Source organism: Notolepis coatsorum (genome assembly GCF_963971535.1).
Source record: "Notolepis coatsorum genome assembly, chromosome: 4".
In the NCBI taxonomy this organism is placed as follows: domain Eukaryota; kingdom Metazoa; phylum Chordata; class Actinopteri; order Aulopiformes; family Paralepididae; genus Notolepis; species Notolepis coatsorum.
The window spans coordinates 111,385,142-111,399,558 of NC_140168.1; the positions used below are offsets into that span (position 1 = coordinate 111,385,142).

At 44.7% G+C, this 14,417-nt stretch overlaps 1 protein-coding gene across 1 annotated transcript in view; it reads right to left on the minus strand.

Moving 5' to 3' along the window:
• trmt44 (tRNA methyltransferase 44 homolog) overlaps positions 1-14,417 on the minus strand; it is a 107,763-nt gene that overhangs the window by 66,640 nt on the left and 26,706 nt on the right. Inside the window, exon 7 of the mRNA XM_084311797.1 lies at positions 7,624-7,695. Coding sequence (XP_084167923.1) covers positions 7,624-7,695 — 72 coding nt within the window. The remainder of the gene's footprint in view (positions 1-7,623; positions 7,696-14,417) is intronic.

The window sequence follows — 14,417 nt, forward strand, 5'->3', positions numbered from 1 at the left end:
TTATCTTTAGGTTATTTATCACAATACTTCATTACAGTAAGGGAAGGTGCAAGACCAAAAGCGACATTCTATTGCAATAGAATGGAAATGTTAGATCCTATGGCAATGAGCATAGGAAAATTAGGATTACAATGCTCAGGTTGGGCAATCCGGTGGACCATGGGAGAAAGTCAATCGCGGAGGATGTGTTCTTGGAACACAGGCATGTTCGACTTTCTGGGAGAGGGGAAAATAGGGGATTTTTATTTGTATATATATATGTTTTTAAGCTCAGCTCTCAACGGGACCTCATTAATTGGATGTGCATCTATTGTAGCTTCATACTCCAGAAACATTACCAAAAACTACACGAAAACATGCATAGACTATGGCTAGTTTGAATATAATGGTATGGAACACCGGTGGGATAAACAAACAACACAAGCGCAAAAGCGTGCTTACACTGATGAAAAAAGAACATGTGGACGTGGCACTATTAAGCGAAACGCACATTTTAGAGGGAGACATAAATACGTTAGCGGATAACATATACCATAATATTGGTCACTCTTCTTTTGCTACGAGAACTAGAGGGGTAGCCATAGTCGTCAGACGCAAATTAAATATCGAATTGAAAGGGGTATGGTCGGATGCTGAGGGGCGCATAACTATAGCTAGGATTATACACAATAACAGGAAAATTGCATTGGCAGCGGTATATGCCCCGAATTTGTACGAAGTGGGTTTCTTCACTTCACTAACAGGAGAAATGTTAAACCATCCCGAGTACTCATACATAATAGGTGCGGATTTTAATGCCATTTGGAACCCAAGGATGGACAAAACTTACCTTTCCTTCTCCAGCGAACAAAAGAATTCATCTAAAGCATTAAAAGATTGGTCGAAATCAACAGGAGTAACTGATTTATGGCGTTCACTTAACCCCATGACCCGCAAGTACTCCTGTCGTTCGGCGAGACACAACACACTATCCAGAATTGATTACGTCTTTGCATCCCCGAGAATATTTGATAAATACGAAGTGGAAATGACACCCAATGCGCTATCAGATCACTGCTACTTAATCCTGAAAGCAACATTTGGTACATTATCTACCCGGGCCCCAAGATGGCGTTTTAATTCGATGCTGCTTAACAACAAGGAATTCATTACACAAATTAAAGAAGCTCTCACAGTATTCCTTCAAGTTAATGCTAACTCGGTGCAAGATCCCAGAATATTATGGATGTCGGTAAAGAGTATGATCAAGGATTTCTCGGATAGATTTACCTCCATATTGCGCAAAAATCAAAACACAAAACTGTCTGAAATGGAAACGCTTTACTCAACGCTTTTTAATTCTTTAAAATACAACAACTCTACTAGACTAGATAACCAAGTTAACATTCTAAAGACCGAGATCAAAGCAATGTACAGACAAAAATCGGAATTGCAAATACGCAGCACTAGACAACAGCAGTACTTCCAAGGTTCTAAACCTAGTCACCTATTAGCCATGCGACTAAGAATTAATGCAAAATTTGCAGATATAACTGCCATTAGGAAACAACAAGCTCTAGTAACAGAACCCAAAATAATAAACGATACATTCAAAGAATTCTACTCCGATTTATATAACTCAGAAACGACCTTTGATCAAGACAAATTAGACACATATCTTAATCAAATTACTCTCCCTAAACTTAGATGAAGACGCTAAACGGTTAGAAGTACCGATCACATTAGAAGAACTCAAGAAGGCCATATCCGGAATGAAAAACGGCAAAGCTCCGGGAATTGACGGTATCCCATCAGAAATGTACATTTCTTGCTGGGACATATTTGGACCCTTATTACTAAATATGATCTTATACTCAGTCAAAGAGGGAAGCTTCATCGAACACCAAAATACCGCACTCATTTCAGTTCTTCACAAAAAAGACAAAGACCCCACTGAATGCGGTAGTTACCGTCCTTTAAGCCTCCTCGGAACCGATGTCAAACTGTACTCTAAGATATTAGCCATCAGATTGCAAAAGCATATGACGTCTTTAGTTCATACGGACCAAACAGGCTTCATAAAAGGTCGCCTGATCAATGATAACATAAGGCGAATACTGCACGTACTAGATACAGACAAAGAGGACATCACACCTAAGGCGATACTATCCCTGGATGCTATGAAAGCATTTGACAGGTTGGAATGGTCGTTTCTATGGGCAGTATTGGAAAGGATGGGGTTAGGAAAAGGTTTCATTGATATGATTAAAGTACTATACAAGGACCCATCGGCCATGATTACAACAGGCACAATCATCTCCAAAATCTTTCCGGTATCACGCTCTGCCAGACAGGGTTGCCCTCTTAGTCCCGGACTATTCAATTTATCATTAGAGCCTTTAGCACAATATATAAGACAATCCCAATCCATAGAACCAATCGTAATCAAGGGCACACAACAAAAAATTAGTTTATATGCGGACGACGTAATATTGTTCATGCAAAACCCCAACACCACATTGCCTCATCTGCTCAAGTTGATTGGGAACTTTGGTGATTTATCGGGATTTAAGATAAATTGGCCGAAGTCGGCTTTCCTTCCACTTAACACCCCTGCAAAAAAAGATATAACCCTCCCAGGTGCGATACCGATGGTAAAACATTTCAGATGCTTGGGAGTGGAAATATTCCCCACCATAAGACAAACGGTGAAGCACAATTACACAAAAATACAGAACAAAATCAAGGACGACCTGGACAGGTGGGCAAAACTTAAAAACTCAGTACAGGCAAGGGTATCAATAGTTAAGATGGATGTATTACCAAGAATCAATTTCTTCAGCTCAATGCTTCCGTTACCTCCTCCAGAGGGCTACTGGAAAAGATTACAAACCTCCACATACAAATTTATTTGGAATAACAAACCACCTCGCATAAAAAGATCCACCGCACAGAGAAGTAAAGCAGACGGTGGCATGGCAGTCCCAGATTTTTTACAATATTTTAATGCCTTCACATTAAGACCATTGAAGAAGATATGGTTTGACCCTGAGGCTTTGGTATCTTGGAGAAAATTAGAAGAAAACATAGTAGCCCCACAGAGATTGAAAGACATAGCATACACTAAACTTTCAATCAAGCATTGTGAGCGAGAATTTGGCCCAATAATAACCCATGCAATCAGGACATGGCGGGAAACTCAAAGGAAATTTCCTAACAATCAAGTATGGCATAATCACACTCCCATATTCAATAACAATGCTCTCTTAATGGGAAAACGACCTATAAGATTCCCTGTATGGGAAGAAAGAGGCATACACTCATTAGGGGATATTTTTAATAACAAGGGCCTCTGTAGTTATGTCGAAATATGCATAAAGTTTAACCTCACCGAGTCCACATGGCTTTTTTACATACAGTTAAAACTTTGTATGAGATCCCACGGTGTTCCATTACACATACCAATTGAACACCACAGATACCACAAATTTTTCTATGACAGAAATACATTGGGAGGTTTTGTATCAGGTTTTTATTCACAATTACTAACGTCCTCGTACGAAACCCTTCAACTAGACAATGTCTGGAGGAGGGATATACCAGACCTGGAAAATGACTTTGATTGGCAAGGAGCCTGGGCAAATGTCCGACTTACATCAAGGAACCCGGATCATCAACAAATCAATCTGAACTATATTCACAGGACATACTTGACTCCTATAAGGCTGTGCAAAATGGGGCTTATACAAAACTCCAAATGCTCCCAATGTACAAATGGGGACGAAGGAACATTTATGCACATGTATTGGGACTGCCCACCAGTTAAGACATTCTGGGAAGATGTGTCCCAACAATTATCAATACTCGTATTTTGGAATATACCTGTTCACCCCGCGGTATTGCTATTGAATGATGTTTTTGAGTTTGCAGTGAACCCACAACTAAAAAGATTGGTTTTATCGGGTATCACAGTAGCTAAAAAACTGATTACATCACGTTGGTTTCAACCGGAAAAAATGTGCCGGAAAGTGTGGTTTCTTACATATCTTGATGTGATATATCAAGAAATATCAACAGCAAGAATTCTAGGGCTCAATGAATCCAAAATGTTAATGTGGTTAGAAGTGGTGGAGAGAATAAAAGCTAGCCTATAATGGTGATGTCTGGTTAGGAGTGAGGGATAATGGAGGTACTATCCAAGAGGGGGTCCGGGAGGGGGGGATTTGAGCTGGAGCATATGTGTGTAGGGTTTTAGAAAATAGGTATTCGGGGTATATTATATACTAACATTTATATAATTGTAACTTCGCTGGATATACACGGTATACGGTTAAAATGTTATTATTGACTATTTTTGTTTTATCCTGTTTCTGTACTTGCATATATTTTAACCACCTTTACTGAAAGTTTCATTATACATTGTGTGTTGAGTACTGACTTTTAATAAGTTTTGTTTTGCAATAATAAAAAAAAAAAAAAAAAAAAAAAAAAACGACCTGGATAGTTGATGATAATAAACATTTAACTTCCTTAGCTGAAGTATTCTAAAATCATTTAAGCCATTCTCCTTTTCTGTGTGTGCGCACGCATCTCATATCTGGTCTGACAGAGGAGTTTGATAGTATTTACTGAGGATTGCCAGATAATGTTGATATTTAAAACACAAAAAAAATAATAATACAAAATAGATATACATGATCATGCAACATAAAAAAAATTGTTGTAGGAACAGTTTGGGAGAGGGAGGTAAGGGGTTTTAGATTGTGTGTTGTGAAGTTTAGACTTCAGAGAGGGAGAGTAAAGTACAGAAAAAAAGGTACCGTTGGGTACCGGTGTCGATTCCCAGGTAAAAAGAAACATTTTCAGACTCGTTGTCCCGAACAGACCCACCGCGTAGGCCAGATGCAAGCCGCATTTTACAATAAACCTCTGTGGGGCTGCTTAAAAAAAAATTATAATCGCAAATGTAATTGCAATCGCAATATCTGTCAGAAAAATTGCAATTAGATTATTTCCCAAAATCGTGCAGCCCTAGAATATAAGTATGTTTTTAATCTTTTCTGCTGTAATTCCAAAAACGCTAGTTATAGACCCAAACGCATTATATAGATTATCGATTGCCGTTCCCCCCCCCCCCCCCCCCCATACACGCTACACCAAAAAACTCAAATGTATATGATCGGTATACATTATGCCTCATCATGCACGGAGGAAAGGGGGGGGGGGTCGTTTATAATTCCCCGATCATCAGTAAATGCTTAAAGGGGAACTCCAACACAAATTAGCTTATTTAACATCTTCCCTGGAGTTAGACAAGAAGATACATACCTTTTTTGTCTCTGTGCGTGCATTTAGCTTTGGGAATAGACGCTCCGTTAGCATAGCTTAGCTTCATCACTGGAAGTGAGGCAGATCCGTAGCCTTACAGTGTATTGCAAGGTCTGACATTGACCAAACTTGATATGCATGACCTTGGTGGGCTCTAGGTCAACTCCTGAAAAGGGGGTCACTGTCAGACTTTGCAATCAAAAGTTAGGGGGCTAGGGGAGCTCCAGTAGCTCACCACGTACCGCGAGTGCTATTTCAGCGCCGTGGACAACCGTGCTCGTCACGGATCTGGGGCTGAGCGAGTTCGAATCCTGGACTGCAGCCGTGCCTTTCCCAGAGTGTCTTCCCCCCCATCTGAACCCTTTCAGCCTGCTTCTGTCGGTCGAACTTGACCAAGTATAAATGCGATAAACATATAAGAGCCAGGGAAATGGCCAAAGTTTAAAAAAAAAAAAAAAAAAAATTAGGGGGCTAATAACCCTTGCCATAATTTCAGTGCGCCCCCTAACTTTTGATTGCAAGGTCTGACATTGACCCCCTTTTCAGGAGTTGACCTAGAGCCCACCAAGGTCATGCATATCAAGTTTGGTCAATGTCAGACCTTGCAATACACTGTAAGGCACTGTAAGGCTACGGATCTGCCTCACTTCCAGTGATGAAGCTAAGCTATGCTAACGGAGCGTCTATTCCCAAAGCCAAATGCACGCACAGAGACAAAAAAGGTATGTATCTTCTTGTCTAACTCCAGGGAAGATGTTAAATAAGCTAATTTCCCAAAATGTTGGAGTTCCCCTTTAATGTAGGTTGGGTGATATATTGATCAGATGGTTTGCAAACAAGGAAACTCACAATCGGGTTGAAAATAACGTTATATTCCTCTTACCGTGGGTCAATGAGACTGGCGGTGAAAGATCCCAAGTACACGACGCCGATCGCCTAGGTCCATTTCCGGTTTGTATGTCGCAATAAACGCCAAAATCATATCGATTATTAAGTTTAGAAAGCGATCCATTATGTACATAATGTCTGTCGGGAGTCCCGCAACGAGATGCGACGGCCGAATGAGTTTCATCGCCGCACATCGGGCACATCCTGTAGGCGAGTGTAACTATCCACTAACCATCCACCAGGCGGCGGTATTGAGCCGTCGTTGCCGTCACCTATAGGGTCCAGCTGCAGCACCGCGGGTGTATATATGAATTATGAATGCCAATGGCGAAAAAATGAAATATTGATCTCAAAAACGCTGGACAGCGATATTGGCAGAATTCGCATGGCGGCCAATAACGCTGGACAGCGTTTTTGGCGGAGAAAGTGTTAATAGTGACTGATGTAGCTTATTCCGATAATCACAGCAATATAAACAGTCCGATTATTACCTAGCTCAACTCAGAATTAAAAAGTGCTGCACGTCGTGGGTTCCATAAGTGGTTAAAGTAGCGTCGTGTTTGTTCGGTACACAGCGCGTGCTCAACCCAAGGTCCGGTACCGCCACACCCACCTACTGAACATGGCACACGACGCCCAGCTTAACCCTGTCACTGCCGCACTACCAAAACGGTTAACACTTTAATTACACAGAAGGTTAACCCTCTCACTGCCACACGACAGCATGTCGACCCTTTCACCGGCGGCCATGTGATATAAGGCTGTTTCCCCCGAACCCTGTTTTTGGGATTCGAACTTCGTCAGGGTTTTTCGAACGAACGTTCGAACCTTCGTTTTTAATAACAAATAAATAAATAAAAAATAAAGTTTAAATGTTTTGTTTATACTTTTTTTTTTTACCATCCTCAAACTAAATCCTCAATTTGAATAAAGTGATTAATCTGATTAAATTAGTATTTATTTTTTTTATTAAATCAACTTTCCAGCCCCAGCCCCAGCCCAGGGAGAAGCCCCAGCCCAACTAAATAAATTAAATCAACTTTCTTTAATGAATATAAAAAAATATATATAAAAAATCAGTTTATTTTAATACTATAATATTAGTGTAGCCTAATATTTATCTGCAACTGTGAAGAAAACCCCTGTTGGTTTAAACAGAATAAAAAAAAAATATATATATATATATATAATTTTTTTTATTAAAAATGAAAAATTCGAATGTTGATTTAGAATTCGAATGCCAGCCTAACGTTCGAACGTTTGGGCTCAGCCCTAGTGTGATAGTAAAGGGTTAACCTTCTGTCGTGTGGCAGTGAACGGGTTAATGAGATGATAACGGCATTAAATAAGAGACTGCGTTAGGCCTACGGTTACCCTGCCACCTTCCGTGTGCATTAATATTTCATATTTCATAGCCCCACCTCTCACCTTCAGGACGGTCTGCGGGCCGAACATGTCCCAGATCCTCCTCCTGCGCACGTCGATGCCCACCCCGGGGTGCTGCGGCACAAGAGGGGGAGTCATCATCACTTCACCAGCAGGCGGCGCTCTCGCCAACACCACCACCACCACACATTGGTGCCAAGGGCTGATGACACCTACGCCTAGCTACACTACTAATATGAAACATAGACTATTTGATGCTGTGCGGAGAGACAGTTTAGCTGTGTTTTTGTTTACATAACTAGAATTCTTGTTTTCTTCAGATACTGTAAGCATAGGTGTCAAACTCATGACCCGCGGGCCAAATGAGGCCCGCCACGTCATTTGATGTGGCCCCCAAGAGCTCTGGTACATTTATTTATTTTTTATTTTTTTAAACATTAATCTTGGGTTCAAAAATAGCGGCGTTAAAAGAATTGTGGGTTAATGCGTTAATAAAGCTTTAACTTTGACAGCCATAGTTATTACACATTCTTACACATACATGTATGTTGAACATCTGAGGTATTGATGAAGTAACAAAGGAAAAAAGCCAAAAGCACTTACTCCTCAGACATTCTTTGACAATTTTACAGCCCAAAATACAAAAAAGATCCAGGCGGAATAGGTAACAAAGGGTTGAAGAAATATTGTCTGAACTGTCAGATGCAAACTGGCTGTGTGACATAACCGAGCATCTCGCTCAATTGAATAAGAAGCTGTAGGGACGCAAACAAGTCCCACCCAAAACTTGACCAATATAGTTGTGAACTGAGACAACCCTTATTTTGTTATTTTTGAGTACAGTTACAGTTCTGTTTCGTATTAGCTCTCGCTCGGCGTCACTCTCTGCACTGTCCTCGCACACGTGCACACGCACTGAATAAAGACCACAATGTACCTTTAATCCCAATATTTGTCTGACCACACCCCTATCAGCTTACCCATATAAGCAGGGGTGGGGCCACCCACTCGCCTCCTTCTCGCTTTCACCACAAGGAAGAAGTGCCTCGGTAGATCCCCACACTTGAAGTGATGTGATGGTAGGAGAAGAGTTGGAAAACAAGGATACGTTGACATCATATCTTTATTTTCTCTCACTATTTTCGAGAAAATACGGCGATATTGTCTTCGTACTGGAGTGTCTGGAAGATGATGATCATTCTAAAAATCCTCCACCGGTTTTCGTATTGGGAGTTCGCGCCGCTACATGCTTTTCCAACTGCAGCCCTTGCTGTGTGCTGGTTGCGGTAAAGGCACAGCTGGGCTGTAGGACGCGCCGCTGTTGTGAGAAGCGATGGGTTCCAGGTTTGGTAAGTTATGTTTTGCTGGCAGGCTCCACTTGTCTGTTAGTGCTATGGGGGCTAATTGACAATGTTTATGAAAACCGGCCCCAGGCTAGGGTCCTTTGTTCAGCCTCTTAGGCGACAGAAGACCTTGGTCTGAAGCCCATTATAGTTTTAACTAGTGGGCCGCGACCATTAACACTGGTGATCCCTGTGTTTTCTGGACGAGTGGATATCTCTTCTGTCACCGTGTAGCCCCTTCTTTCATATCCAAATGAGAGTATTCCTTCACGAGGAGATATGGGCATAGATGTTCGATAGCGGAAGATCTATGTTCAAGTCAGCTACACAGGCCAGTTTGGGTATTGTGCTGGCTTCGTCGGGTGTTGGTAAAATCACCGTTGTAAAGCTGTGTTGACATCTTGTTTCTCTTTTCTCTTAAAAAGTGAGGAGGGTTTCAGAACGGCGGCCTGTCTGGGTGAGTGTTATATCATTGTGTACAAGTTCAGGTGATAGCTGCTTAGCTTACGGTTAGCCAGTCAGCTGTTAGCTGCGGCGTTAGCCTGCTGTGATCACTGCGTGGCCTACATATGTTGGGCCTACTGTTAGCCAGTCAGCTGTTAGCTGCGGCGCTAGCTTGCTGTGATCACTAGGAAACGTTAGCTTGCTGCTATCGGCCAAGGCCCAGCGCGGGGTAGCTCCGGCTCCTCGCGCGCCGCCGCGAGCTCCCCTCTGGTCGCGTGCGCCGTTCGCTCGCCGTCTCGCGGGCAGGGGCAGTAGCGACCGACGGTTGGAGCGGCCGTTAGCTTAATGCTACTCTGTTGAACGTGCTTTGATTATAACATGTTTTAAACACTCTTGACTACGACGTCATCTTTGACAGAGGATGTTCGTCGAACCTACCCTGGGCCGGGACGGCAAAGCCTGCGTCAACAAAGGGGACCGTAACGACGGGTTGGTGCGGCGACGCTGCCCAGTTCGAACAACACAGGACGGCTGTGTTTTCTACGGGGCCTTGAGACTGCACTTCGCTGATCTACGCTCCGGGTAGGACAAAGGTTTGGCCAGACCTTATACGCGTCTTCTGGCTTTACCTTCTACATGTTTTGTGAATAACGCCGTTTTCCAAAAACGTGTGTTGCTGCAATACATTTAGGATACGACGCGAGTTTTGTGTGAATTGTCTTGTCACTGGTAATTAGCTTCTCCGTGCAAATCGGGTTGTTGTTACAGATGTGAAAATGATCTGGTTGTTGTGTGAGAAACATCATGTGTGTTTATATGTACCGTGTACTCACAACTAAGGGGTAACTAACCTATGAAGCTATGCTTAGTGACAAATGAGTAAAGAATATTCTTTTCTCAGCCTGTGATGACAATGAACAGTGTGTTCACATATTAACAGGTTTTCCTGTTTTAACTGGCCGTATTAAGGGTAAAGTAGGAGGATTGTGTTTCCCCCCGGTTCCCTGGGGACTTTTTCATCCTCCTATCAGACATGTTGCTGCACTACATTGTGTTTTTGTGTGGTAGGGATGCGATGTAACCCTTAGCTTGATTGCTGAGGTTGTGCTAAGACTGCTGGAGAAACTTTATTTTCCTAAAAGAAAAGATTGCTTGGTCGCTTTCGTGTGTGCTTAGCAAGGCCTGTGGCCGATACTAATCGAGAATTATGTATTCTCTCATTATGAAAAACGGCGTTCCTCTGTAGAGTGTTTTTGCCATTTTTTGTAGGTGATGATGGGTTGTGTGTGTCATGTGACCTACAACTGGGTTGGACTGGCCACAGAAGCACATGTGTGAGTTGGACCGGGGCTCTTAGAGAGCCCTCTCTATTCTGTGTTTTTTCCTTAGTAAAAATCAGATAGCAGGTTAGCTCATGCACTGTGTGAAGCTGTCAAACGCTTCATAGAGCTGACTATGACTGTGTCATACTCTCTTTTTGTCATTACATCGTATCATGGGTGTGGGGTCGTAAAGGGGTGAACTGGTTTTGATTGATTGATTGAAAACTTTATTAACAGATTGCAGAATGGGTACAATACAGTACAGCTCAATACACACAATTGTTAAGGGGATGCAGACCAGAGAAAGACTTTCGTCTTGTTTACATCAGGGTCCCCCATTTTCAATTCATCAGGAGTAACCTTTCCTCTCCCCCTTTTTTCTGTTGGTCAGGGGTACACCCCCTGTCCTTCAAGGTTCCTGTCACGTTGCGGTTCGGCACGTTACCGGGTGAGGGGGGGGGGGGGGGGGGGGGGGGGGGGAGGGAGTTTCCTGGTCCCACGGCCTGGAATATTGGGCGTGTGCACCGCAGAAATTCCCCCGCCATAGAGTACGTCACCGTGCGCGTCTCTGTTGGTAGGACTTCCGTGTGCTGTTCAGGTCCATGTGATGGATCTGTTTTCGGGGGGTGGTCAGGGCTCCTCCTCACCAAGCGCCTATTCGGGCCTTCTGTGAGTTCGGACTCCTCCTTCCATGTGAGGGAGCCTCCTTCAGAGTACAGAGCCTCCTCCTCAGATTGTCAAGGTGAGTGGACCCTCTAGAACAGGCTTCCTTCTTTTCTATTAAAAAAGAGTTGGAGTTAGGAAGTGTCACACCCCTCTTGTCGTTCCCCTGGGCGCCTTGGGGATTCAATGACAGGTCTAAATAGCCTGTTCATTGATGTGGGTGTGTCCCGACGCACGCATAGTGCTAGCTCGCTGTAAACAGGCGACTGACTGGCACGCCTTGGTTGCTTGAGGTTAAAACGGCGTTTTTATAAAGCAACTGGGATGGGGGTTTTTCCTCTTCCGACGACCACATCCCGCGACCTGGGTTGGTTATCGACGGATTCTCGTTCATGTCTGGGGGATGATGACGGAATGGATCTGAACATATGTAGAGGGGTCTCACGCCCTGGGGGTGGGCCACCGGGCGCGGTTTGCCCGAACGTCTGGGTGGCGCCTTCTTTTCATGTTAAGATCAACACGCATATCTGCCCTTTCTCCTGGAGTAGGCATGTCGGCGTGGTTAGGGCACGGGACTGGTTCTGGTCACGCTGGTCCGGATCAGTTGAACCCGTTGTCCGCCGGGGATGCAGATCTGCTGTTCTGGTACCCTGAGGGACTTGGGCTTTTTTCAGGGGGAAAAATGCCAGGTCGGTCCGGGTGTCACAGGGTTAGGCGCTATGGAGACCCTGGTTGGGTACATTTTTTACTCAGCACTGTCGTAATGGCTTACGGCCATGCCAACCTGTACACGCTCAATCTCGTCAGATCTCGGCCGCTACACAGGTTGGTCCTGGTTAGTACTTGGTTGGGAGACCGCCTGGGAATACCAAGTACGGTGTGCTTAGGGGCGGGTTCTCCATTATTTTTCGCTCCTCTCTCACGCATGGCGAAGAGGGGCCTGTTGGGGTGGTCTTTGACCTCCTCTGGTGACCCTGTGCTTCCCGTATCGCCAGGCCCGGTCCGAAGTAATGTTTCGTCGACCCGTAGGCCTGGGTTAACCCTTTTTTGGAAACTGAAACACTTGTACTGCGGTATAGCCGGTGTATACCCGCAGGTGTGTTTTGGAGTTTTTTCTTGAGGGGTTATAGGAACAACCACCGCATTGGGTAACACCAAGGTGGTTGATTCCCTGGTGTGTTGGAGCAGTGTCAACTCCCGGGTTCACCGGTTGAGGGTGCCCCTGCATGTTCATGACGTCTGCCGATCGTGTCAGCCTTCTCTGCCTCAACCCCTCTGGGTGGGGTTTTTTAAATGGAGGCTTGGTCATGCAACAACGCCAGCATACGCCCCTTCCGCCGGGGCGGCTGTGTTCAGCTGTCCCCTCTGGCGCCTGTCTCGTCCGCAGTCTCCAGGCTAGGGTTAACAGCCTGTTGCCTGGTTTTTCCCCGGTGCGCTGCCTGCTTCCGTTGGTTAACCTTTTTTGTGTGCTTACGGCCACGCTGACTGCCTGTTCTGCAGGGTCAGTGTGCCAGGCGGTGTACTATTGGGGGGACAGGCCCCGCTCGGTTGAGGGGCCTTTGTCCGAATACGCTGGCGATGTGGGGGGCGGGGTCACTAAGTGCCCACCTGGTGGGGTCTTGATGCTGGCATCATGGACTTCTCCGGGCCCCCGTTCCAGGGGGTCCAGTCCCTTTGGTGGGTCTGGGTCTTCCTTCGCGCTCCGCTGCTACGGCCTTGCCACGGGGTTGGGTTTGCCCTTGACCCCGTGATTCTGGGGGCAGTAACGAGGTTGTTTCCTCCGTTCGTTCCCGGGTGGCATGCGGGTTGTGCGTGTGTGTAGTCGTGGGGTCAAGCCACGGTCTGCTCACCCTGTGCGTTGAGTTGCTTGAGTGCCTCTTCGCACGGTCGGGTCCGTCGCCCTCCCGTGAAGCCCCCAATAGGGGGGGTGCCCTCCATTAGGGTGGGTCGGGGGGGCTCTGCCCTCCCTGTTCTGATGGTTGTGGGGGGCTTTCAGCGGGGTGTATTTGTCGGCCGATGGCTCTCGCTCGGCCTCCCTTGTGCAGAGAGTGACGCCGAGCGAGAGCTAATACGAAACAGAACGTTAGGTTATGACTATAACCAAGTTCTGTTAGTATAGCGACGCTCAGCGTCCGACGCCGCTGCAGCCCTTGATCTCGCCTTGTGGTGAAAGCTTGGGAAGGAGGCGAGTGGGTGGCCCCACCCCTGCTTATATGGGTAAGCTGATAGGGGTGTGGTCAGACAAATATTGGGATTAAAGGTACATTGTGGTCTTTATTCAGTGCGTGTGCACGTGTGCGAGGACAGTGCAGAGAGTGACGCCGAGCGTCGCTATACTAACAGAACGTCATAACCTAACGTTGTGTGTTCATGCAGACACATAATAGCAATTTCATTACGAATTGAAAATGGGGGACTCTGATGTAAACAAGTCGAAAGTCTTTCTCTGGTCTGCATCCCCTTAACAAGTGTGTGTATTGAGCTGTACTGTACTCATTCTGCAATCTGTTAATTAAACTTTAAATCTTCCATTAGTTGGATGTATGGCCTCTGCAAGGTTGTGTGCAGCCATTTGTTTTTGTAACATCTGCTACATCTGTCCCACGTGTTCTTTGCAGCTCACAGTTGTTAGTTCTGCCCCTCTTGACTGTGACAAAAAGGTTTTGAACAAACTTAATGTCATAGCTTGTATTTGATGATATTCTTCTGTTATTTACTTGAATGGTTTGATCATTGATTGATGGAGTAATATGGGGTTCTGATAAACTAAAATTATTTGTTAAAATAACATAAGCTAACATATATTTTTACATCTATGCAAATGCATATGCAATATGTATAACTTGAATAAGTAATAAATACAGAAACAACATGTTTAACAATATGTAAATGAGTAGCTACATTTATTTTACATTACATTAACATTTATACGGTCTTTGGCCCTTTGAGGGCAACCATAATGCTGATGTGGCCCTCTGTGAAAATGAGTTTGACACCCCTGTTGTATGCCATCTAGGACCTAGTGTGTGTGGGGGGGAGGAAGAGGTGAGGGTGACACAAGCAT